This window comes from Ornithorhynchus anatinus, chromosome 4, assembly GCF_004115215.2.
Source record: "Ornithorhynchus anatinus isolate Pmale09 chromosome 4, mOrnAna1.pri.v4, whole genome shotgun sequence".
In the NCBI taxonomy this organism is placed as follows: Eukaryota; Metazoa; Chordata; class Mammalia; order Monotremata; family Ornithorhynchidae; genus Ornithorhynchus; species Ornithorhynchus anatinus.
Window position 1 is genome coordinate 45,721,622 of NC_041731.1, and position 27,694 is coordinate 45,749,315.

Sequence of the window (27,694 nt, forward strand, 5' to 3'; positions counted from 1 at the left end):
ATCAGGTCTGTCAAACACTCGGGTTAATCACATGTGATAAAATATTCCTGGCAAACCTGGAAAGTTCTTAACAGCTCACTTACTCGTTTGCAAAGAAGCCTGGAAAGAGGTTGGGGGGAGGTTTTGAAGAAGAGAGCACAGTACTGGTATTTAAAAGGTTAAGAATTCTATGAGAACAACTTTGGACTTGGTCATAATTAATCAAATAGGAGGGGCATGTATCAGAAAACATTAAATCGGATGGAATCACAAAATAAATAACCAAACAAACCCCAGGATTAAAAGGTATACACTGCTGGTTTATCCATATTGCAGTGACATGAAATCTTTCTTTCCTCAAATTGCAAAGATGCTTATGGCAGATGTTATGAGGCTGTCCAAGAGTCCTGGTTACATATGCTTTTCATGACTGAATACTTCATGTTAACTACTTCCTTTGATAGATTTACTAACCACGAATATTTTCATCTCAAAACTGTCCCATTTTGCTCATTCACTGATGCTCATGGCAAGCAAAAGCATTTGCAATGTGAGTTCTTTAAAAAAAAGGAATGTTAATACTCAAGAAATGATTGTTGCTTCATGAACCTAATTTCATTTTTTTCCCAGAGGTTTCCCAGAATTATGCCAAATGTAAATTTGCTGAGGTTTCAACAGCCTGGGCCTCCCAAAAGAATTAAATAGACACTTCCAATTTTACATCTTAAGTACCAAAATGATCATTACAAATGTTACACTGCTAAATATTTTCTCAGAAAATTACTTTTTTTAAATTAAAAGGGCATCAGCAGTGGCTTTGCCCTAATTTTCGGGGCACAAAAACCTATAAAAGTATCTGTGACCCAGTATTAATCCCCAGAGAAATGAAGGCTTTCTTATCAAGGGGCCACATGACCCTGATACTATCAATAATTAACAATACTAAATAAAGCTTTCCCAGATGGTGAAACGGATTAAGGAATTTAAGGTATAAATAAATTAAATCCAAGAACAAACAGCATATATTTAAAAAATACAAACATTTTGGAGATGCAAATGAACGTTTAAAACATAAAACAAAGCTACAGTAAAAATGTTACCCCATCTCATTTTACTTAAAAAAAAAAAACACACGTAAAAGCAATCTAACCTCTCCCTCTCTTTCTGGGTCCCAAGACATTTAAACTCCCTTGTCTGGAAATGGAAACTTGGTGATCTGATTTTCCTTCCACACAAAAAGAAGTTGCCTGTTGGCTCTCCTCCCCCTTACAGCTACTGTTTGCTATAAACCTTCGAAGTAATTCTCCAAACATAGGATTCCTCCCCAGAATTATTCTTCATTTGCTTTACCTTCCCATGCATCCATTTCATGCTTCTCCGAGTTTGCTGAGAAGTTCTAAGGGAGCCATGAAGAAAAATAGATTACAGAACAAGTCCCCAGCCTGATGAGAAGCCTCACGATACTTATTGCCAATTTCTCTCTCTAAGCTTTGGATACAACAGCCATCCTCACAGGTCAGTTTACAAGCTGGTCATGTGATTCGAAAGTTCAAGCCCTAAGGTCACAACGTGTATGGAGTCCGTTTATTACCAAAGGTTATCTAAGTGGAACTGATAGACTTATTTTCTTCAGTTAACAATGCCGTCTTGCACTTATCTCTGCAAACTATTATGGTAACATTTAGCACAAAACATCCCTTCCCCCATTCTTGGCATAACTGAGAAACCAAATAAGAATACACAAAAGTAAATGGCAATTAAAAAGGCAGAACTGTGACAATTTGATATTTAACTTGTTTTACTAATTGATTCTTTGGAAAGTTTTGGCCACTTTGGGCCTAAAATTCCATAGTCCCCAAAAGAGAAAATATGTTTTCCAGATCCTTTTGGATTTGTAGTTATTTCTTTTATATATGGTGACAAATGTGAATCATTCTGCTCAGATTCAAATTAATGGATTTACTCGACAGTCTGGCCACACAACTACTAAACTATGGCCTTCAATTTTTCTGTCTTAAACATCAGTGATCAGAAAGCCACCCGGGGCCAACAAAGAGTGAAAAACAGCTGTTTTAAAGAGTGGAATTTTTATTCTATCAAAATAGTATAAGCTTCATACATTACCTTCCTTAAAGTATGATTCCTGCTTCATCCCCCCAAACCCTGAAGCTTTTAAGACAGCATCATGTCACTGTCTTCCTGATATATTTAGGGAGCCCTGTCAATAGTACAAAGAAAACTGCCTGCATACACACACCCCTCTCCTTGACATTATGCTGCAGAAAGCCAGACAAATCTGAGCTCCATGCAAATGAGCTATGATGTCACAGGGAAGAATTTGGGGGGGGCATTTGAGAAGGCAAAAGTACAATGAAGAAGCAGAAGATCCATCTTGGCCGAAGAAGTTTGCAACCAGAGAACGGGCTTCGTAATTTTAGATAAACCTTGCTTTGTGAATTTTTCTCAACCTCCCTCATAGCCCCCTCCTTTGGGATAAATAGAAACAAGGAATCTCTTGCAGCATTTCACACCAACAGGACTCTCAAGTCAAAGAGGGTCAGTAATTCATCTCTATGTAGCCACATGATTGGATGGCAAATATTTGCTAGGACCACTACTGGTGAGATTCATGAACCAATAGGGCCTACAGCTGATGATCAATTTACAGATCTGAGCTCAGGGAAAGTAATCGATAGTTTAGGGTACAGTTGGGGGAGGGAGGAAAGCTACTAATTTGTTTCTCAATAAATGGTCAGCAGAAATAGACTTACATGGATAACAGTGAACAAATATCCTAAAATGAGAAATTTGAGAATAGACTTTCATAAAAATAACATTAAACTGGGTGGAAAAAGAGAATAGGCAAGGAGAGATCACCAAGCTGAAGCTTGTCACTAAGACCCATTTACATGAGCATTCATTTGTAATCACGTAACTTTTCTAAATCGGGGGCAAATATCACAATTTGATAACTGCTGCTAATAGTTTTATAGGGACCTTCAATTTCATTTAGGATCATACATCATTTAGGAAACATGGCTGGGCAATTTAGGTCTTTGAGAGTTAACAAGTGAGTTCTTCAATCTGCTGCCTTAGCAATCATCATGATTTCAAATCTTAAGGACAGATATCCACTAGCGATTTGCCATGGTTTGTCAATAAACCTTTCTACAGTTATGAATGAACCATGAATATATAAATTGTGAGCCATCTTCTCTTTTCCTCAAGAGACAGGTTAGGCTTCTGGAAAAATACTTTTGAGACAAGTCTACTTTTCCTATCTGATACCCACGGCCTTTTAAGTATCCTCCAAGGGCTTGCTTTGCTGCTATTTTGCACCTTTCATTTATAGTTAACACTACAATTGTGGTAGCTTTTACCTTTTGGGGAGAGGGACAGCATTTGTTGTGCAATGACGGATGGAGGAGAAATTTTGTTTGAGACCTTAGAATAGAGTTCTAAACGAAACCTTAAGATTAGGTCACTGAAGAGAAAAGGTAAACATATACTAAGATCTTATTTTGCCAGTTTTCCCTGCCAATAATACCTTGCTGACAAGTTACAGAAATGCAGATGAATGCACAGAATCCTAAACTCAGCAAGACCCGAGTGGCACTTGGCTAGCTCATTTCTAACAGTTCTCCTGTACCTCCAGGGCCAAATGATTATTTTAGGAACAGACAAATGGGTAGATGATATTTCAATTTCCTATTGAACCGAACAAACAACCAGGAACAAGGGCAGCCTGCACAAGGACTCTGGCTCTCCTCTTACAGATCCTTGACCAGGGCATTCCCCACTAGCTAGGGAAACAGCTTGATTCTACAAAGCAGCCACATGAATCACAGTCAAATAAGGGTCATTTAGTCAATAGATGTTGTAATTTAACAGCATATCTTCCAAGGGAGATATAGGAACAGCAGAAAGAAAAGGAAATTAAACACTTACATCAAGGCCTTTCTTTTTTTAAAAGTACCTTGGTCAAGAGTAGCGTATAATGCAAATCCATCTGCCTCTTTGATGAATACAATAGAGGAAAGAGGAAAAAATGTAATTATTTTTGCATTGTCTAGATGTAAACATGTAAACATAACCAACTTTTCAGTTAGATGGAGGGAATTTGATTTGTCACACATAGCCTAGCCCTCTGGTTTACCTTCCTATTACCCAAAGACGTAGAAATACATGCTGAATTGTACTTCCCAAGAGCTTAGTACAGTGCTCTGCACACAGTAAGCACTCAATAAATATGACAATGAATGAACGAGTCTGTAAATGCATAATGGAATTAATGTACAAGTACAGTGAGAATGCCCATACAGGAGACCTGCAATTAAGCAATACACTCAAGCTGAACGGGAGAAATGGAAGTATTCAAGAGCAGCAAATTTTTCCAGCCAGAGTCTGCAGTGATAGAACAAAAGGGATCTATAGGTCTTCCCAGCAGTGTAGCAATAGGGATGGATGTAACTCTGTTGCCACTCAAAAAAATACAAGGCAAATTTGTATGGTGAATCCAAATCAATCAGTGGTATTTATTGAGCACTTAACTGTGTATAAACAGTAGTTGGGAAAGTACACTATAACAGAGTTGTTAGACATGCTAGGTCAGTCCACAGCAAATGAGTCGCCATGGACTCAAGCAGTTCATCCCCTGTATGAGGGGATGGTGCTTTGGAGACATGTTGCCAGCTTTGAATGTCTAGATCGTGCTGCAGCAGTCATTCTCTGGATTGGATCAGCAAAAGTTTTCCTACTCACAAGAGCCTGAAGAATGGTCCACAGAGGCAGGGCAGACATATTTTGGGATTAATCTGTTGCTGCTTACCTTCATGTTTACAACACACGATCCCTCCAAGGAGGGAAAAAGGCTCAGAACTACCCTCATCAGCTTCAGGGGACTGTGGGGATGGGGAAACATTCTGATGTAAGAGTGACAAAAACATCTTATGGAGGCTCTCACATTCCAAATAGTTTTCCTGTGACTTTTCTCCATCCTTTTTGTTCAGAGGGCAGAAGCTCCTATTGGCCTTAGCCAGTGATTTGCACATTGCTCATAGGGCTTTGATGGGGAAAAGATTGAGAATTAACATCATCAAGGACTGTTTGCTGCTGGGTTGAATCCAGAAAGACCCACAGGTCCATGAGTTGGGGCAGGAGGAGACCCTTGGAGAAAAAATAATCTGGCAGAAGGGAAGAAAGGAAGGAAGGTAGTAGAAGGATGATCCTTAATGAATCCAACCTTAACAAGAGGTTAGAAGCCAGTCTGGTGCCTGAACCAGTCATCCAGCTCTTATTCCAGTCACAAAAAACCTCTCCTTTCCCCTTTTACCCCATGCAACCCCCCATCCCTGGCCCCTCTCACAAAAAGCACTCATTTAATTGATGGTTTGGACTTTTTAAAAAATGTCTAAAAACCAGTTCAGCTGGTTACAAACTAGACAAGTAGCAATCTGGCCTGCAGCTGACCCTCTCCATAGAGACAGTGAGTCACTTCATCCATAGGGAAAGCAAGAAAAATAAAGATGGATTTTTCTAGGCTTTCCTGCTACCTAGTTTAACTTGGTTGTGACAGCCAATGGAGTTCATTTCTCTGAATGAGGGAAGGATAAAAGGCTCCTTTCCTTGGAGGTGACAAGGAAGAATCAGCCCATCCCAACCCCAGAAGTCTATGTAATACCAGACACAGAGAAGACCTTCTCAATTAGTCAATCAATGGCAATTAATGAATGCTTACTGTGTGCAGAGCCCTGTACTAAGCACTTGGGAGAGTATAATACCACAGAGTTGGTAAACACACTCCCTGCCCACAAGGAATTTACAATCTAGGGGAGGACCTGCCACCACTATTTGTAAATAATTCTGTAGTCTCAGATGGTAAGACCCTTGTGGGCAAGGTTCTTGTGTTTTGCTTCTGTTCTATTTTCCCAAACACTCAGTTTGGTACTTTGATCTCCATAGGTGCTCAATAAATACCATTAATTGATAGAGTCCTCTGTTAGAAGGCAGGGATCATGTTTCATGCTGCTGCTGTTCTCTTTCAAGTGCTTCACACTCAAAAGGCGCTCAATAAATACTATTGATTGGGGAAGTTCTGAGCAGGAGTTGGTCTCTGCTCGAAACTGATCTTAGGGTCTCCAGGGCCGTTAGTGTCCCGAACTGTATGTTATACCAAGAAGGCACTCAATAAATCCTTCTAGTGCCTGTGATGGGGACCCGCTATAAGATTGGCTGGTTTGGTCTAACCAAGTCACCATAAAGGTCACCACAGAGGTAAAGTAGCTCCATCACTTGTCTGCTGGGTTACCTTGGCCAAGTCACTTAACTTCTCTGTGCCTCAGTTACCTCATCTGTAGAATGGGGATTAAGACTGTGAGCCCCATGTGGGACAGAGACTGTAGCCAACTTGATTAACTTTTATCTATCCCAGAGCTTAAAACAGTGCTTGATACACAGGGAGTGTTTAACAAATACCATGAATAGACTTAAATTCCTAGGGTCATCCCCTAAACTGGGGATGGTTGATGATTTTTCAAGTCCCTACTGGTTCACTGGACATGCCCCTGCTTGTACCAAAGTCCCTGGGGCCAGGCCAAAATCAAACTATCTCCAAGTGGGGGAAAAGCTTTAGGGTGATGAGTCGCATGAAGAAAAAGAATCTCTCTCTGGCCTTACATTTCTCAATCTCTTAGCAAGGCTCTAATCCCTGAGCCTACAGCAGAAGCACACAGTTCAGAGATAATTGTAGAGGACTTGATAGCCTGAATATAACCAAAGCAATTTCTTTTAACTAACTTTAGCTGCTTTTAACTCACTCTGGTTTAAAGTTCAAGTCAGCACAAAGCTTTGTTTTTTTATCAGGTAGAGGAGAGGTTCCTATGTGATCAGGGCAGTGTAATGGTACTCTGTAATGGCCATCTACAGTAAGAACTGGAATCTCTGAAGTGCTTCCATATGCACTCCAAAGTACCTAGATTTCAGTGCTGGAGGCATAAACATATATGCAAATTCATGAATATGTGCAAACATCATTTCCCAATAGGCCAAATAGGTAACACAGAGGTTACATTTTTGTCCCAGGTCAGAAAGCAAAATTGCCACTGAATCAGGATTAGAATGCGAGGAGCGGTTCAGTCCCAATCCAGTGATTTATACCAGTGAGTTCCTTCCCAAAAACCCTCAAAGAGACCCATGCTAGTTGTGGAGTGAAGGGGGTTTGGGTGGGAAGGGCAGGGCACACAAGTGCAGCAGCCCTACCTTCCCACCATCCTGGCTCCAAAGACATCACGAACCCTCAAGAGTTCCAGAAGCTGAGAAGGGAACATGCAGAGCCTAGGCTGTGCTCAGGGAGGAGGGAGAAATGCCAGTTGTGTGGGCGTAGGCGCTTCCTCTTAAGCTTTCCTAGATTGCAGGGCTGCTTCATGGAAGCACACACTTTTTTGTAATGGTATTTGTTTAGCACTTACTATGTGAGAAGCAGCGTGGCTTAGTGGAAAGACTACAGGCTTGGGAGGCAGAGGTCAAGGGTTCTGATCCCGGCTCTACCACTTGTCAGCTCTGTGATTCTGGGCAAGTCATTTAACTTCTCTGTGCCTCAGTTACCTCATCTGTAAAATGGGGATTAAGACTGTGAGCCCCACATGGGACCTGATTATCTTGTATCTACTTCAGCGCTTAGAACAGTGCTTGGCACACAATAAGCCCTTAAGAAACACCATCGCTATTAAGACCTTGTGTCAGGCACTGTACTAAGATGCTGAGGTGGACATAAGCAAATTAAGTTGGGCAAAGTCCCAGTCCCATGTGGAGCTCAGAGTCACTATCCCCATTTGGCAGATGAGGTAACTTGAGGCACAGAGAAATGAAGCGACTCCCCCACCCGCCCCCAACTGTGAGCTCATTTTGGGCAGGGGATGTCACTGTTTATTATTGTGTTGTACTTTCCCAAGCGCTTAGTACAGAGCTCTGCACACAGTAAGTGCTTAATGAAATGACTGAAGTGGCGGAGCCCGGACTAGAATCCATGACCTCTGACTCCTAGGCCCGTGCATAAGGTTGAGAAAGAGCCAGCCAATTAGAATTTGGAGCAGTGAAAGGTGGAGAAGTGTCTACTTGAGTTATAAACTACAGGTCTCATTAATTAAGGCTGGAAGCAGACAATTAGAGGGCACTCCTCTGGGCAAAGTTAAGGGGTCTGTAGCTTCTCCTTTGCCCCCGACTTTTACTCTAACAGAATCCCCTCAAGCAGCTGCTGGCCAAATGCAAGGAGGATTAGTCATCTACAAAAGGTATCAGAAACTTTAAACTAGTCAACATAGATTAAAACAAAAGAAGGCTTACCCAGGGTTGAGAGAGTGAAGGGCATAGGGAGAAATAAAAGTAGTTTTGAGAAATTCTTTTTTCTTTGCAACTAAATGTAGTTGAATTTACACAACCATTTAAGATTGTGGTCTAGGAAAGTAGTGCTAAGGGCAACACTGATCTGACTTAGATTTTTATGATTATATCTTCTCCTAAGATCTTTTTCAAATTCAAGACTTTCAGCTGCTATATGTTTACTAACCCAACTCAGCATCAAGCAGAAACTCCTCAGTGTTGGCTTTAGGGCACTCAATCAGCTCTTTCTCTCCTATCTTGCCTCACTGATCTAACTACAACCCAACATGCATACTTCACTGCTCTAACCAACTTAGTGCTTAGTACAGTGTTCTGCACACAGTAAGTGATCAATAAATACGATTGAATGAATGAACTTACTCTCTGTACCTCGTTCTTGTCTATCCTGGCAAGGACCCCTTATCCTCGTCCTCTCTCTGACCTGGAACTCCTTCCCCCTTCATATCTGACTGACCACCATTCTCCCCACTTCAAAGCCCTCCTAAGATATCTCTTCTCCAAGAGGTCTTCCCTGATTCTGCAAGCCTTCATTTCCTTTTCCCTCTTTCTCTTCTGCTCTGCCTACGCACTTGGATCTATACCCCTAAAGCACTTGATTTTTATCCCACCCCCAGTCTCACAGTACCACACAGAGTCAGACCTCAAAAATACCACCGATTATGTATATAATCTTACACTCTGTGATTTCTCCATCTGTAATTTATTTTATTGTCTGACCCCCTCTAGACAGCAGGCTCCTTGTGGGTAGGAAATGTGTTAAACAATCACCCAAGTGCTTAGTATAGTGATCTACACAAAGCAAGCACTCAATTCCATTGATTGATAATCATAAAGTCAGGTGAACTGGGTGTATCTTAGTTTATAATGATCATTTGCATCTACTTCAGCAACCTGCTTTGAGCAGATGTTTACTCTACCTTTAAGTGCCTTCAGGCACGTATGACCAAAATTAACTTTCTGTTCTCATCTGACAGATGATCGAGACGGGTACAAAAAACTGGCTTTGGACAGCATGATTTTCTGCTAAGGGTGCCAGGCATTTCTTCCCACTGCCCCAACCTCAGTTGGATAGTAAAAACAAAAAGAAGGGGTGGGGGGGAGGAAGAGGAGTTGCATAAAGGTATATTATGCCAGTACAAGAGGTGATCAAAAATGGCCTGCTCATTCAAATGGAAAGATAGCACAATGGATACCTAATAAATCACTTGACACAAACATCAATTGATATTTATAATATCAAAAGAATTTACCTCTATGGGAGAGTACCATAGAGGTAGTGGAAGCATCAGAAGCACTAGAGTTAAAGAAATTTAGGGGACATTAAGTAGCTAGCAGACTGATTCTTAATTTGAGAAGCAAAGGAGAATTCATAGACTTTAAAAAAAATATTATGGCATTTGTGTAGCACTTACTCTGTGCCAGGCACTGTATTGGGGTAGATACAAGCTAATCAGGTCACACACAGTCCCTGTCCCACATAGGGCTCACAATCTCAATTCCCATTTTCCAGATGAGGTAACTGAGGCATGGAGAAGTTAAGTGACTTTCCCATGACTTGCCCAAGGTCACACAGCAGACAAGCGGCAGAGCTGGGCTTAGAAGTCAGGTCCATCTGACTTCTAGGCCTGTGCTCTATCCACTAGGTCATGCTGTTTCTCTATTTCTTTAGGCTCCACTATAGGGTGTTTCGCTGTGGTGATGAGTTTTCTGGGCAGTTACTGTACATGTCCTAAATGCTTAAAATTTTCGCTAGAGAGTTCAGTAGAGGTCCATGAACTTCACATTTCCAAAGGCTTCATATTTTGAAATTAGTCCTGCCAGGGTTGTAGTTTGACAGATCAGGCCCAATCAATCAATGGTATTTATTGAGTCCTTACTATGTACACAGCACTCTACTAAGTGCTTGGGATAGTACATCATAACAATGTAACAGACACATTCCCTGCTCCCAGTGACCTTACAGATCCATGATCAATATCCCAAAGCAGAACTTGAAAATTTCCAGTCGGTGTCACAGGGGCTTGGTATTCCCAGGCCAAGACCCAAAGCGGCATCCACCAGTTCCTGGATCCAAAATGGCAAGACTCTGCAAACCCCAGGGGCAAATGCTCCATGCTCCACCACTTTTTGGAACCTGGCACACTTGGCCAAGCAACTAAAATTGGGCCAGCAGAGCTTTTGTCAACAGGGTTATCCCAACACTTCAGGAGCTTAAAAATGGGCCAGGTTCTAGATAGTTGGCCTGTCCAAAGTCCTACCAGAACTAACACCTTCACCATCTTGCTCGGTAGTACCTATACAGCTAACATCAGGGCTTCAATTTCCTGGTTGGAGAAGAGAGGACATCTGACTATCTGGGAAAAGATCATGACAGAACACAAGAGGGAGGATGAACTCACTACATGCAGAGGTGGAGAGAGGAAATTGCCAGTGTCTAAATCTCTTCTTGAAAGGAGCTCATTTTGCAACCAGTGTGTAGAGAGGAGCAGGTGAAATAAAGGTGTTGCTCGACACCTTTATTTCAGATCCTACCAGATGGATGGACTAAACACAAAAGACAAATTCTTTCTCCCACCCCCATTTCCCCCCCCCCCCCCGCCGTTTGCTGTTTTCAACTTTGATCACATGGCAGGCTGAAGGGGTGAATAGCATTCCAAACCCTTAGCCACTGGATTTTCTCCCCAGAAGATACTTACTCTAACGCCTTAATAGAATTTACTTGAATCTATCCCTGAAACCACCTTTGCAGCTCATTACCTGTAACTTTCAGAGACTGCTTATAATGCTGTGCCACTTTCAGTCTTAATTAAGTTCCTTTTTAAAAATACAGTGAAGTCAGAGGGTGAAGCTATACTTGCCATGCTAATGCAAATATGGCTGTTGTATACTGACTCTTCACTATGATACTATATATATATATGTGGGAATTTGGGGTGAATACAGTCTACTGTGACTATGGGCAAATCACTTAACTTCTCTGGGCCTCAGTTACCCCATCTGTAAAATGGGGATTAAAACTGTGAACCCCATGTGGGACAACCTGATTCCCCTGTGTCTCCCCCAGTGCTTAGAACAGTGCTCTGCACATAGTAAGCGCTTAACAAATACCAACATTATTACATTATTATTACTGGAAGGATGGGGAATTTCCAGGCTATAATGATGCACAATTCTATTTCTGTAGTGTTGTAATGAAAAAAGGTAAATTGAACAAAAAGATAGACTTAAGAATTGGTTTGATAGTACTTTTTTTTTTACGGTATTTGTTCAGTGGTTACTGTGTTCCAGGCACTATACCAAGTTTTAAGGTAGAAACAAGCTAATCAGGTTGGACACAGTCCATGTCCCTCCCACATGGGGCTCACAGTCTTAACACCCATTTTAAAGATGAGGCACAAAGAAGTAAAGTAACTTGCCCAAGGTCACATAGCAGAAAAGTCATTTTATAGTACAATCTGTGGTCCTTGGCTGATATCAATGTTTATACCTAATTAAAAATAAGTCTAGAGCTCTGGGTTTGTTTGTTTTTTAATAATTCAGGCTAGAATAATGATTTGGGAGTCAACAATAAACCAGAAATAGAACCCAGGAGTCCTTTTGGCTCACAGACTAAAGATGGGCAAATCACTAAACCGTTCCTTCATTTTCCCTCTGTAGAGTGACGGTATACTGCTCATTTTCCCAAGATTACTGGGATATTGAGAGGAATAATGATATATTTTTGTAATTATATGAGTGGATTCAGATAGGTTTTATACTGGAAAACCTCCAAATATGGAAATGAATGTTGATAAAAATGGAAATTGGGATTGGAATCTTTCATTTTACAATGATTATCACCATGATTTTCAGTATTAATACTCATTTATGCATGGTCTGAACTAATTTATCATTCTAAATATGAGGCAAATGTTGTTTCCCACAGTATACGCCTTCCAAATTCAGGGTAGTCCAACTTAATTGTCTCTAATAATCTTCTATCCTTTAAAAGTTATTTCCAAACACTGGATGGACCACAAATTCCAGTGTAGAAGTGATGGAGTGCATGGCTGTTGCCTGTGGTATGACCATGGGCAAGTCAACTGTAAGCTGGGGATTAAACACCTCCTACTTAGATTGTGAGTGTTGTGAGAGGCAGTGACTGTTTTTTTGAGACAGTGATTACCTTGTATTTACCCCAGTGCTTAGTATAGCGCTTAGCAAATAGTGCTCAAATACCACTGTTGATTCCAAGGACTTATGAACACTGGAGAGAGTTTCACATATGAATTCACAGGACAGGTAGGGTGAGGGATGAGGGCCAGGAGGAGAAGAGGAAAAAGGAGGAAGGATGGTGGTGAAGCCAATGGGGGAGGGGCAAATGGAAGGTGGGGGAAGGGGTGGACAGTGAGTGGGAGGGAAGACAAGCGATGAGGTTGAGAGAGGATGAGGGTGATGAGGAGAAGGAACAAAGTGATCACATAAAATAACTTTAATAAGGCAGAGCTATGCTTTCACTAGCATACCTCAGAGCACAGGTTTTTTTTTAGGTCAGGTACTTTAATTGACAACCACAAGGCCAAAGGTAGGAATTTTCCAACCCTGCCAAAATCTGGGTTTAGGTGCTGAGGGACTTCTCTGGAATCACTGCCTTAAGGGTAAAGGAGAAAACAGATGGGCTTTATGGAATGAGAAGTATATAGCTTTACTGCCCCCACTAGCAAGTAAGTTCCAAGGGAGGCCATTCCAAAGTGAAAATGCCATCAGTTACTGTTGACAATTTTGTTTGGTAGGTTTAACAAGAGAAAGATCTGAATGGGAGGGCCAGGACTACTCATTCCAGTCCAAATATTCTAGAACTCTCCACTTTAAAGTTTTAGAAAATCTGATCTTGGTTCAATATGCTCTCTTCTTTAGACATTTTCTCATGAAGTGTTCACACTCAAAACATGTGGAAATTTCTAGGTTCCACTCAAATCTCACATATGTCATGCTCTATTGGTTTTTCTTCTGTTCCTTATGCTATAATGCAGTAAAGATATTTCAGATAATATTAATTATGGTATTTGTTAAACGCTTGCTATGTGCGAAGTACTGTACTAATCATAGGAGTGCATACAAGATAATCAGGTTGGAGGTAGTCTCTGGCCCGGGGCCAAAGTCTAAGTAGGAGGGAGCAGGATTTAATTCTCATTTTACAGATGAGGAAACTGAGGCACAGAGAAGTGAAGTGACTTGCCTAAGGTCACACAGCAGACAAATGGCTGACCTGGAATTAGAACCCTGACTCTGACTCGTAAACCGGTGCTCTTTCCACTAGCCATTTAGCCAGAATCAAATTCTTGGATTATAATTCATGCCTCAGAGAAAGTCATCAGGTTTATGATTGGAGGAAAAACTGGCCCCTTGCCACATAAAGTTCCTTGTGTGCAGGAAACATTTACCAACTTGGATACACTGTATTTGCTCAAACACTTAGTATAGTGTTCTGCACACAGTAAGCAATCAATAAATATGATTGACTGATTGATACACCACCACCATCTCAGATGAGTTTCAGAGCAATGCAAGCTGGTTGCTGGAGCAGAGAGGCCAATTTACATTTTGAAGAAGTTACATCTGAGGAAATTGAGGAAGGTGAACGGGAGGGATAAGAGATAAGCAAATCCCATATCAGACATATCCCTACAAGGAAAAATGAAAACCTCACTAAAATCTTGCCTGCTAATTCTTCCAGTTTTTCAAGAAATGGGAATTTATTCTTTTGGCAAAAAAAAAAAGGTAAGGCTAAGAAAGGAGTCTAAAATTGGAGTCTAAAAGCTGGAGGCTTATAGTCCAGGCTCTTTGCATAACTTCTTGTATTACTTCCCTAAACATAAGCATTTTATGACCTGGGCAGAGTGACTGCTGCTGATACCTTTTCTGGGACGGAATGATTGTCCCAGCATCTCAGCAATGATCATCATCCTCTGAGATTCCCCCTTATAGCAAGTTGTGAAAGTAAATACAAAAAAGGTTACAGGCCTATGGCAAAGGGAAGATATTTACCTTGGCCTGGTGGAGTACAGGCTTGGGAGCTATGCTCTGAGCCAACCAAGCCCAATCCGATTTTGTGAGGATACCCTTTTGGCAACTCGAAAACCAGAAGGTGATAGGGAAGGGTTCTCTCAATTACTTCAAATGGGAAAAGTGTGGGGGAAGGGAAGGAGGCGGCAATTCAAGCCATCTGGCATAATTACAAGGAAATCGACTTGGAAGGCAGTGGAACAATATTGGTTCCCTATTATTAAACACTAGTGTCCTGAATTGTGGAGAACTCCTGATTATTGATGCTGTTACTCCTATTTGGATTTTACATTTTTAACTTTAATCATCCTCCTGCAACAGTTCTGTAGCACTCAGAATGAAAGCAAATTAATAGGGAGAGCCTTTTAACTTGAAATGTTTTCTACTGAAATAAGTCAACCTAAAGTCAAATAAGAAAGCAAATATCTAAGACTTCAGACTATCAGAAACACTTAGTCCTCCATACCCCAGTGTCTAAATCCGACTTGGTAATGTTCACTGATGAAGAGGAAATAGACTCAAATTGCTGCAAGATGGAGTTATTAGCCATAAAGAATAACCTCCTGATCATGAGAAGTAGCAAAGCCTAGTAGACAGAGTACCAGCCTGGGAGTCAAAAGACCTGGGTTCTAATCCTGGCTCTGCTGTGGACTCCAGTCCATACTTCACTCTGTTGCCCGGATCATTTTTCTAAAAACAATGTTCAGTCCATGTTTTCCCTTTCCTCAAGAACCTCCAGTGGTTGCCCATCCAGCTCCGCATCAAACAGAAACTCCTTTCTATCGGCTTTAAAGCACTCAATCACCTTGCCCTCTTCTTTCTCAACTTGCTGCTCTCCTACTATAATCCAGCTCACACAGTTCACTCCTCTAATGCCAACCTACTCACTGTACCTCAATCTCATCTATCTCACCACCGACCTCTCAGCCATGTCCTGCCTCTGGCTTGGCACATCCTCCCTCTTCAAATCTAACAATCACTCTCCACACCTTCAAAGCATTATTGAAGCACATCTCCTCCCAGGTCTTCCCTGACTAAGCCTTCGATTCCTCTTTTCCCACTCCTACTTCACCCCTGCACTTGGATTTGCTCCCTTTAATCACCCCTTTCGCAGCCTCAGAGCACTTATGTTCATATCCATACTTTATATTAATGTCTGCTTCCCCCTCTTGACTGTAAGCTCATTGTGGGCAGGGAATGTGTCTACCAACTCTGTTATATTGTACTCTCCCAAGCACTTGGTACAGTGCTCTGCTTCCAATAAGCACTTAATAAATACAACTCATCGATTGCTGTATGGCCTTTAGAAGTAATTTAACTTCTCTATACCTCAGTGACCTCATCTATAAAATGGGGATTAATACTGTCAGCCCCATGTGGAACATGGACTGTATCCAACCTAGCATCTACTCCTCCACTTAGTACAGGGCCTCACATGCAGTAATAATTTAAAAAAAATCATGGAGTATGTACAATCTCTCTAGATGGTGAACTTTCCTGGAAACATCACTATAACCACCACCCAAAACAACACCATCATGGCCTTTAGAAAACACTCTCCATAGGACAGTTTCGGCATTTAATGGCCTGGTGGCAGACCCTGGCTATTTCAAGCTTTAGAATTTAATTTGATAACTTGGTCCACGGCAGCTGGATCAGTAAGGTCCAGAATAGCTTCCTGCAGAGCAGGTTTGGCCTTGGAAAAAGTGGGTGGGGAAAAGCAGGGCCCACACTTCATATTGCTCAACCCTGACTCCTGTGACTGCTGAAAGCAGACTTGTTGCCATTTACACACATAAATTCTATGCTGAAATCTGTGTTTGAGTTCCATAAGCCTATGTGCAAACCTCCCAGAAAGAAATTAGCCTGAGGAGGTGTACAAAGAGGGGGAAAATCATGTGTACTGATGAACTATGCCTGCAGAGTCCAAGCCATGGGTCCTCAGTAACTATTTGATTATGGTGATATGCAATCTGAAGTTTGGGGGTGAGGAGGTTCAAAGAGGGGAGACAACAATTTGGAAAACAGGCATATGGCTAAGTCACATTTCTCCTTTTAGCAACATAAAAGTGCCTCTTTTAGCTCTAATTTCTGCTTTCAGTATGTTGAGCACAACACACATTCACTAAATAGTGCCTATTACAAGAACAGAGAAGTCTAATGGAAAAGAGCTTTTGGATCAGGACTATTCATTCATTCATTCAATTTAATTTATTGAGCACTTACTTTGTGCAAAGCACCTACAAAGCGCTTGGAAGAATACAATATAACATTAAACAGCCAATCCCTGCCCACAGTCTACTTACAGTCTAGAACTTACAGTCTAGAAGGTAAGGCAGACATTAATATAAATAAATAAATTACAGATATGTACAGAAGAGCTGTGGGGTTAGAGGCGGGGGACGAATGAAGGGAGCAAGTCAGGGCGACACAGAAGGGAGAAGGAGAAGAAGAAAGGGGGGCTTAGTCAGGGAAGGCCTCTTGGAGGAGATGTGCCTTCAATAAGGCTTCAATAAGACTATGTTCCAATACTGCTCTTCCACTAATGTGAGTTTGCACATGCTCTTCCACTAATGTGAGTTTGCACATTGAAATTCTCTCCTCTAAACTGTAAGCTCATTGCGGGCAGGGAATGTGTCTGTTATACTCTTACACTGTAATCTTTCCAGCATTTAGTATAGTGCTCTGTACACAGTAAGCGCTCAATAAGTAAGATGGATGGACTGACTGATTCTGGACTTCAGCTTCCCCATCTGCAAAATGGAGGTGTCTCCCTCCACTCTACCTCACAGGGGTGTTGTGAGACACGAATACTTAGTGTTTTCTTCAAGGTTTGAATCCTCAGATCAGGGAAATACTGCAGGTTGTCAGGAACCTGTATCATCAAGGCCCATAGCAACACATCATTATACTGCCATCTGTTAGCACCCTCAACTCTGGAGGGCAGGATTTTGGGTGAGCCATTGGCTCAGGCGGGACCCCTCAATAAAGGGGGTGGGCAGATGATTACCTTCACACCAAGAGCACAGCTGCTCCGTCTAATTTGAGGTATTATAACCTCAATGGCTTTACTTCAAAGTTAAGGAAAACCACGCATCCCGAAGGGCATAGCACCAGAGCAATGTTTGCAAAAGGCAGCTTAAATGCAATACTTCTGCTTCTGCTTGGCAGTGGGGAAAATGACTGCCAGTTTCTAAACCAATCCCAGTGTCAGAGAGAGCTGGGCATATTGACTTTATTAAAAATCAAAAGAATGAGGTTCATAAACTGTGGGATTGCATTTTTTTTAAGAAATTAAAAATAGGACGTTTCTCTAGAGGGTTTTTCTCTTTGAAGTATGACAATTTTACTGTGGAATCTGGTATAAGCCCTAGGCCTCCCAAGTTGAAGAGGAAAAACAGGTTGGTAGGTGCTACCAAAAAGGACACTTAAGAGAATAAAGAGTGCTGAATTTGGGAACATAGGTATGTTCAGCTTTCAAAGCAGGTACGTTAGTTACTTCACTTTCATCCCACACTTCAAAAATAATGTTTTTGCTGTTGTTAAAGAGCATAAGGCCTAAATGGTTGTGGAAAACCAACATTTTTCATACTATTCTCCACCAATACCAAGAAGAAAAATAGTATCTCCCATGTGGGAATTCAAGACACTCTAAATTTGGCCTTGAGGTATTCCAACCTTTGCATCCAATGTGGTCTTCCCAATTATCTTCTGAGAGTCGCCTCATTTTTTCCACCCCCTTTTGGATTCCCTGGATTTCTGATGGACAGTAGAGGGCACCATCCTACAGACTGACAAGGGCTGACTATTAGCAGGAAGGAGACCCGAGGTTCCCCCAAAGGGGTAGTCCAGTGAAGACAATACCATATAGCTAAGACTCCTCTGGATGAATTAGGAATATTCTGGCTATTCTAAACGCCAAACAAAACTTGTTTTGGGATTAAGTGCACCTTTCAGCATGATTTCCCTTCTTTAATCACCACAGGGAACAGTCACACACATTTGACTAGCCCGAGTAAACCTGCCACTTCTTCAGACTCTTTTAATTTAGGCTCTTTTAAAGGTATACTTATGTGTAATCATAAATGTGTTGTCACTATGAAAGAAAAAGAGCTGTAGATACGGCTGTCAAAATCCCAAATGGAACTATGAAGATTGCCCTCTGACTCTTCTTTTTAAACTGGATTTAGGGATGATGACATAAATTTGGAATTGGCAGCTCTGAGATGATCATACTTCACACTAAATCTTCTCTTCAATCCTTGGATGGACACAGCACTGGATTAGACCCTCTCATTCAGACTTTCCTGAGATTCCTACATCCATAATATATCTATGCAGTTTGTTCATTTTGCAGTTTCTCCTCACCTTCAAAGTCTTATTAAAATCACATCACTTTCAAAGGCCTTCCCCGACTAAGCCTTCATTTCCCCTACTCCCTCTTCCTTCTGCATCACATAAACCATTTAGATCTGTACCCTGTAAGCATTTGATTTTCACCCCGCTCTCTGATCCACAGAACTTATGTATATAACCATAATTTACTTTGATGTCTGTCTCCCTCTAGACTGTAAGCTCCTTGTGGATAGGGAATGTGTCTACCAACTCTGTTGTACTGTACTCTCCCAAGTGCTTAATACAGTGCTCTGCATTCACTAAGAACTCCATAAACACCATTGATTATGTATACTGTATATTCATAAGACATGTATATATTATATGTCTCTACCAACTCCGTTGTATTGTACTTTCCCAAGCACTTAGTACAGTGCTCTGCACACAGTAAGTGCTCAATAAATACCACTGATGATTATATACACAACTGTCCTTCATATTTATGCCATCTATATTTTAGGAGTAGCAAAAAAGTCTAATGCACGATTGACAAATTACTCCATGTTATGCACATATAAAGAGATGTCTCTGCCATGACTACATATCAGCCCCTAGCAGACCTGGTTACTATTTTCAAAACTTTTTCTTGGCATCCTCATCTTCCCAAAGTCAGTGCTAAAGGAGGTCAACCCATACCATAAGCCAGCCTTATCTGATTACCGCAGTTGTCTCCCAACAGCCTGCTGCTATAGAACATTGATACTGTGCTTCACTAGGTCTTTGAAACTTATTCTGGCCTCCCACCACATGACTGCTCCATTTCAGTAGCTGTTTGGGTATTCTGTTTTCAACAGTTTTCCTTGCAAATCCTGATGTTGTAGTGCTTATCAATATCCTTCAAATTTGCACCACTTAGGAAGTATTTCCTCCTCTCAGGGTTGCACCTGGAGAGTTTCCAGTACTCTACCAGTCTCGGCTACAGGAGGGAGAGTCAAGCAAAGTCATAATATCCATTCCATTCCTAGCTTGGGCAGTGGCTAGTGAGTAGAAGGCAATCTGCTACAAAACTCACCTGTGCTGGGCAGCACCGGCACGGGAGAGAGTTGAAGGGAAGAGACTCAAGTTTACTGCGTGGAAGGAGGCAATGGTAAACCACTTACATATTTTTACCAAGAAAACTCTATGGATACACTACCAGAACAATTGCAAGTGGAGAGCGTGACGTTTTGGGAGAGATGTGTCCGTGGTGTTGCTATGGGTTGGAAACGCCTCGACTGCATAAGACAAGACAAGAAGTATTTGTCCTGTGCTGTTACCTAAGTGTGCGCCTCGGACCCCATTCCCTCTCACCTTATTAAAACCATCGCCCCTGCCCTCCTCCCTTCCTTAACTTCTATTTTTAACCACTCAATCTCCAATGGCTCCTTCCCCTCTGCCTTCAAACATGTCCACGTCTCCCCCATCCTAAAAAAACCCACTCTTGACCCCACTTCCCCCTCCAGTTATCTCCCTATCTCCCTACTACCCTTCCTTTCCAAAATCCTAGAACGAGTCATCTACAATCGCTGCTTAGAATTCCTTAACTCCCATTCTCTCCTGGACCCCCTCCAATCTGGCTTCCATCCCCTCCACTCTACCGAGTCTGCTCTCTCTAAGGTCACCTGTGACCTCCTTCTTGCCAAATCCAATGGCTCCTACTCCATTCTAATCCTCCTTGACCTCTCTGCTGCCTTTGACACTGTCGACCATCCCCTCCTCCTCCATACCTTATCTCACCTTGGCTTCACAGACTGAGTCCTCTCCTGGTTCTCCTCTTATCTCTCTGGCCAGTCATTCTCGGTCTCCTTCGCTGGCGCCTCCTCCCCCTCCCATCCTTTAACTGTTGGAGTTCCTCAAGGGTCAGTTCTTGGCCCTCTTCTGTTCTCCATTTACACTCACTCCCTCGGTGAACTCATTCGCTCTCACGGCTTTGACTACCATCTCTATGCAGATGACACGCAGATCTACATCTCCGCCCCTGTCCTCTCCCCCTTCCTTCAGGCTCGCATCTCCTCCTGCCTCCGGGATGTCTCCACCTGGATGTCGGCCCGCCACCTAAAACTCAACATGAGCAAGACTGAGCTCCTCATCTTCCCTCCCAAACCCGGTCCTCTCCCAGACTTCCCTTATCACTGTGGATGGCACAACCATCCTTCCCGTCTCTCAGGCCCGCAATCTCGGTGTCATCCTTGACTCGTCTCTCTCGTTCACCCCACACATCCTATCCGTTACCGAGACCTGCCGGTTTCACCTTTACAATATCGCCAAGATCCGCCCTTTCCTCTCCACCCAAACGGCTACCTTACTGCTACGGGCTCTCGTTATATCCCGGCTGGATTATTGTGTCAGCCTTCTCTCTGATCTCCCTTCCTCCTCTCTCGCCCCACTCCAGTCTATTCTTCACTCCGCTGCCCGGCTCATCTTCCTGCAGAAACGATGTGGGCATGTCACTCCCCTTCTTAAACAACTCCAGTGGTTGCCGCCTATCAACCTCCGCTCCAAACAAAAACTCCTCACTCTAGGCTTCAAGGCTCTCCATCACCTTGCCCCTTCCTACCTCTCCTCCCTTCTCTCTTTCTACTGCCCACCCCGCACGCTCCGCTCCTCCACCGCCTACCTCCTCACCGTCCCTCGGTCTCGCCTATCCCGCCGTCGACCCCGGGCCACGTCCTCCCGTGGTCCTGGAACGCCCTCCCTCCTCACCTCCGCCAAACTAATTCTCTTCCCCTCTTCAAAACCCTACTTAAAACTCACCTCCTCCAAGAGGCCTTCCCAGACTGAGCTCCCCTTCTCCCTCTACTCCCTCTACCACCCCCCTTCACCTCTCCGCAGCTTAACCCTCTTTTCCCCCCATCTCTCTCTGCTCCTCCACCTCTCCCTTCCCATCCCCACAGCACTGTACGCATCTGCTCAACTGTATATATTTTCATTATCCTATTTATTTTGTTAATGAAACGTACATCACCTCGATTCTATTTAGTTGCCATTGTTTTTACGAGACGTTCTCCCCCTTGACTCTATTGCCATTGTTCTTGTCTGTCTGTCTGTCTGTCTCCCCCGATTAGACTGTAAGCCCGTCAAACGGCAGGGACTGTCTCTATCTGTTGCCGACTTGTTCATTCCAAGCGCTTAGTACAGTGCTCTGCACATAGTAAGCGCTCAATAAACACTATTGAATGAATGAATGAATGAATTGGTCCAGACCAATGATGACTGACTTTGATGATTCCCCTAAGATCAGAAAAAGTCTTCTTTCACTTAGTCTTGTCTTGCCTCATACTGTCAAGTTAGTAGGAAGGGCAGTTACTCATGACCCTGACTATGGGGAAAAGGAGGTTCCATTACGCCCACGCAGGGCTGCCGATCTGGGAGTACCCACAGAGTAAGAGTTCCAGCCAGACTTGATCTGCAAGGATGGCTTAAAGAGCAGAACTATCATTTTGCACTTTAATCGCCAGCATCATCAATCTCCTTTCCTTTCTACTCCTCCTCCCTCCCCAGGGTCAGAAATGATTCAAGTCCAAACCTGCAAATGATCTGACTCAAGCCACCAAATTTCTAGGGCCAGCACCGTGGAAAATACTTTGACAAATGAAATGAAGTTAATTTCAGGTGAATTTTATCCCTAATGCATTCCATCCTTCTTTCTGCAGAGTTCAGGGAAGAATGGAGTGAACCAAAGACCAAATCCCAGAAACCATATGGAAATGTTCTCTGGACCAGATGGTTTCCTTTTTCATGAGAGCTTTGCTGGAAAAGTAGAGAAGGTCACCTGCTTACTCCAGGACCCATGGACCTTTGCAGAGTTTGGAGGCTATTGTTCCTGATGCAGCTCAGTTTATTAGTTAAAACTGGGATACTTGAATTAGACCAGTGTTCTCTTAGCAAGAAAAGCATAGCCACAGATACATGTACTGTTAAACAAACAAAAGGTATAATGATAATAATAATAATGGCATCTGTTAAGCACTTACTATGTACCAGGCACTGTACTAATAAATCAGAGAGATAGGAAGAAAAAACCCAGCATTTTATTCCTGGAAGAAGAACCACAGTGAGAAATAAGAGTAGAGTTTTTAAACATATAAGGTACCAAAAATCTCCAAAGGTTAGTTGATGGAAGCAGCTTGGCTCAGTGGAAAGAGCACGGGCTTGGGAGTCAGAGGTCATCAGTTCGAATCCCAGCTCTGCCACTTGTCAGCTGTGTGACTGTGGGCAAGTCATTTCACTTCTCTGTGCCTCAGTTACCTCATCTGTAAAATGGGGATTAACTATGAGCCTCACGTAGGACAACCTGATTACCCTGTATCTACCCGAGCGCTTAGAACAGTACTCGGCACATAGTAAGCGCTTAACAAATACCAACATTATCATTATTATTATTAAATATACATTTATATACTAAGAGAATGCAGAGTCCATTTAGCTGTTATCATGATAGCTATCTATTAGTAAACATTAAATTTATTTTCAGTGGAACCTTTTGTGGCAAGGGCAAGCAAATTTCTTGAGAGCCAGGGCAGTTTCTATATCACACTAAAACACTTAACTTTAAAAAGGTGAACTTTTTTTATCTTTTGGGGTTTTTTTTATATACAAAAGTTACAGGATTGAGACTTATAAGCCTCATTCTTGTTAGGTAAAGGTACCTCTCTGCAAGGGACATCCTCAGGGTTTCTTATAGAAGACTCAATCAATCAGTGTATCAATCAACACTATTTACGGAGCACATACTTAGCACTGTACTAAAGGCTTGGGAGAGTACAATATAACACAGTGGGTATACATGATCCTTACTCATAAGGAGCTTACCTATAAAGTCTAAAGGGGAGACAGCCATTAAAATAAATTATAAATAAGGGAAATAGCAGAGTACAAGGATGTGAACGTAAGTGAAGCAGCATGTTCTTGTGTAAAGAGCACGGGCCCGGGAGTCAGGGCACCCAGATTCTGATCCTAGCTCTGCCACTTACCTGCTGGGTGATCTTGGCCAAGTCACTTTACGTCTCTGTGCCTCCGTTCCCTCATCTGCAAAATGGGGACTCAATACCTATTCTCCTTCCTACTTAGGGAAGTAGCACGGTCTAGTGGCAAGAGCACAAGCTTGGGGTCAGAAGACGTGGGTTCTAATCCATGTTCCGCCACTTATCTGCTGTGTGACCCTGGACAAGTCATTTCATTTCTCTGTGCCTCACTTACCTTATCTGTAAAATGGGACTGTGGGCCCCATGTGGGCCATGGACTGTGTCCAACCTGATTACCTTGTATCTACCCCAGCACTTAGAACAGCGTCTGGCACATAGTAAGCGCTTAACGAATGCCATTATTATTACTATTATTATTTCCTTAGACTGTAAGCCCTATGTGGGATCTGATTATCTTGTATCTACCCCAGCGCTTAGTACTGTGATTGGCACAAAGTAAGAACTCAAATACCACAGTTATTATTCAGTGCTGAAGGACTGAGGGTAGGGTGACTATAAAGTGTTTAGGGGGTACATAGTGAATAAGCAAAACAGAGGGGAGGGGGTTAGGGTTGAGGGCTTACTCAGAGAAGGCCTTTTGAAGGGACTGTGATTTTAGGAGGACTGTGAAGGTGTGCAGAGTGGTGCATTATCAGTTATGAAAGGGAAAGGAGTTCTAGGCCAGTGGGAGGAGGTGGGCATGGGATCAGCAGGAAGGATAGACAAGATTGAGGAACTGTAAGTTGACCTCCTGTTTGATGCAGAGGTGGATAGGCCACCATTGGCTGTTCCTGAGAAGTGGGGTGATATGGACTGAAGATTTTTTTAGAAAAGCGACCCAGACAGTGAAGTGAAGCATGGATTGGATAAAGGAGAGACAGGAGGAAGAGGCTGATGTACTAGTGAAGATGTGATATAAGTGCTCGGATCAGTGTGGTAGTAGTTTGGATGAGAAGGAAAGGGTGGAATGAGAAGGAAAGGGCGGTTGAATGGGAGAGGAGTTGAGGAAAATGCCAGAGTTAAAGGTTTGGGTGACAGGAAGGGTGGTGGTGCTGTCTACAGTGCCAGGAAAAACAGGGGAAGATAGGGTTTGGGTGCAAAGATGAGGAGTTTTGTTTTGGACAAGTTAAATCTGAAGTGTTGGTGGGACATCCAAGTAGAGATGTCCTAGAGGCAGATGAAAAGCACAACTGCACAGAAGGCGAGAAGTCAGGACTGAAGAGGTAGGTTTGGGAATAACAATAATAATAATGTTCGTATTTGTTAAACGCTTACTATGTGCCAAGCACTGTTCTAAGCGCTGGGGTAAACACAGGGGAATCAGGTTGTCCCACGTGGGGCTCACAGTCTTAATCCCCATTTTACAGATGAGGTAACTGAGGCACAGAGAAGTTAAGTGACTTGCCCAAAGTCACACAGCTGACAAGTGGCCGAGCTGGGATTCAAACCCATGACCTCTGACTCCAAAGCCCGTGCTCTTTCCACTAAGCCACGCTGCTTCTCATTCAGAGCAAATGGTAGTTGAAGACAGGGAAAGTGAATGTGTTCTCTGAGGAAGGGGTGTAGATGGAGAATTAGAAGAAGATCCAGAACTGACTCTGGAGGGACCCCCAAAGTTACAGTGTCGGAGACAGAAGAGGAGCCTTCAAAGGAGACTGAGAAGGAGCAGTCAGAGGATTAGGAGAACCAGGAGAGGACAGTGCCAGTAAAGACAAGGTTAGAAAATATTTCCAGGAGGAGAAACCCTGGATGGTCAACAGGGTCAAAGGCAGTGGAGAGGTCGAGGAGTAGTAGAGGCCACTGGATATGGCAAGTGACTGTAATTTCTATTAGCAAACGAGCTATGTTGGTTTGGGTCTTTGGCTCATGCCATATTCTTAGGGCTCAGAGGTTTGAAAATGCATCATTAAGTCTTCATTGCACTCTAATGAAGTCCTTGCTCTCTTGAGTCTACAGGTCAGAACTCCACATATCTGTCTGCTAAATTGAAAATCCACTAGTTTATATTAGAGAAATGATTGAGCCTTCCTAACCTCACTGGAGTCATACCTGCAGGAGGGGATCATGAAATCATAGATTAGATTAGATCAGAGAAATGATTGAGTCTTTCTAACATCACTGCAGACTTACCTGCAGAAGGGTATCCTGCAATTGAACAGGCAAACTGGACAAAGGACAGGCAACTCTCAAGGGTGTGATTTTTCTTCCTTCCCAGGTGCCCTTCCATTTTCTGAGCTGCGAGTCCGTCTCCAACAATGGCAGGAAGGGACCAAAAGCGCTCAGTGCTTCAGGGTCATATTCCATCTGAATGATAGCCCTGGCCAGAGCCCCAGACTCGGATGTTGGGAAGGAAGGCAGGAAACTGCATTCAATTCACCAATACCTCTGATGTCCCCAGGAGAACTCTGACCCAGCATCAACAAGATTTGACCTTCTCTCATTTAGGACAGAACTGGGGCACTTTATTCTTCTCTTTCTTCAGACAGATCAAATCCTCCCACCACCAGGCCCCAGTTCTCTCAAAAGCCAGATGGCCATGTTGACCAAAATTCACATCCTCCACTCCCATATCACTCTCACTTGAAACAGAAAAGCCAGATGTCAGAAATTATCCTGAGGTGCAGACACGCCCGTACACAAAGTAATGGGTAATTTTACCAGAACAACTTTATATCCTGTGTTACTGCTTGCTTTGACTTGTCCAGAATCAAACTTCTTGGGGCTGCGTTAATAATGCACAACCAAGGCTGCCCTCAAAACAGAGATGGTTTACCCTCCTGAACACTGAAATCATAAATACACATTCTTTAAAACAATCAGCTTGTCAAAGAAACACCACCAAACACATCTTTCACGAGGAATCAAATTATGTTAACTCAGACTCCACCATCTGCAGGGTGCTATTGGTCAGAGCCTCCTTGTTTTCTCTCCACTCGCAGTTTTGCTCCAGATCTGTCGCTTCACATTAGCACCTTCCCTACCCACTGCCTCCAGAAATAACAGCCTGGAATATGGCTGCACAATCCATTTGTCCTGCTCTAATTGCTTTTTGACATAACCTCTTCGGCTGTTACCTTGCCGGTTCTGACCTCGCTGTGTACTAGAGCCATCTAAAAAGAATCCTGCACTTCCAATGATGGTTGATAAACTATGCATCCCAGAGTGGTAACCTGAAAGATTCAGGCACTGCACTATTTAAGTGATTTTTCAGCACTCCCAGAAGCGTAGTGGAAAGAGAACTGCTCTGGGGATTGGGGGACCTGAGTTGGAATCCCTATTCCTTCTGTTGGAGTTATACCATCAGTGGTAAAGATTTCTAACTTAAGAACCCCGTAAGGAGCTCTGTGAGGTAAGCCCATGTCCAACATGAATCCTAAGATTAGTTGGCCAACACAGGGGACAAAAGACTGCACTGTCCACCAAAGCAGGCCCAGCGTGGCCTAGTGGATAAAGCACAGGCCTGGGAGTCAGAAGAACCTGAGTAGTAATCCCAGCTCTACCACATGTCTTCTCTGTGACCTTAGGCAAGTCACTTCACTTCTCTGTGCCACAGTTACCTCATCTGTAAAATGGGGATTAAGATTGTGGGTCCTTTGTGGGACAGGGACTGTGTCCAACTTGATTAGCTTGTACTACTCCCAGAACTTAGTACAATGCCTAGCACATAGTAAGGAGTCAGAAGGACCTGGGTTCTGTTCCTGGATCTGCCATTTGTTTGCTGTGCAACCTTGGGCAAGTCACTTCACTTCTCTGTGCTTCAGTTACCTCATCTGCAAAATGGGGATTGACTGTGAGCCCCCGTGACACAAGAGCAATGTCAAACCTGATTAGCTTGTATCTACCCCAGCACTTAGTACAGTGCCTGGCACATAGTAAGTGCTTAACAAATACCAAAAAAGTGCTTAAATACCATGAAAAGGGCCATGCAGGCAAAA

General features: G+C 42.9%; 1 protein-coding gene and 1 non-coding gene across 5 annotated transcripts in view; one reads left to right on the forward strand and one right to left on the reverse strand.

Moving 5' to 3' along the window:
* NR6A1 (nuclear receptor subfamily 6 group A member 1) overlaps window positions 1–27,694 on the reverse strand; it is a 201,397-nt gene that overhangs the window by 52,703 nt on the left and 121,000 nt on the right. Inside the window, exons 1-2 of one of the 4 annotated variants that reach the window (XM_029062614.2) lie at window positions 2,104–2,258; window positions 1,330–1,375 (exon numbers count right to left, since the gene is read on the reverse strand). The exons of 1 other annotated variant lie outside the window; for it this stretch is intronic. In XM_029062614.2, the coding sequence (XP_028918447.1) occupies window positions 1,330–1,345 (16 nt within the window). In that variant the 5' untranslated portion in view covers window positions 1,346–1,375; window positions 2,104–2,258. Of the gene's footprint in view, window positions 1–1,329; window positions 1,376–2,103; window positions 2,260–27,694 lie in introns of those variants that run through there. 2 more of the 4 variants (XM_029062615.2, XM_029062613.2) reach the window with 2 other exon arrangements.
* LOC114811687 lies at window positions 19,683–19,823 on the forward strand. Its single transcript, XR_003759383.1, has one exon. It is a non-coding gene; the product is annotated as a small nucleolar RNA SNORA7 (small nucleolar RNA).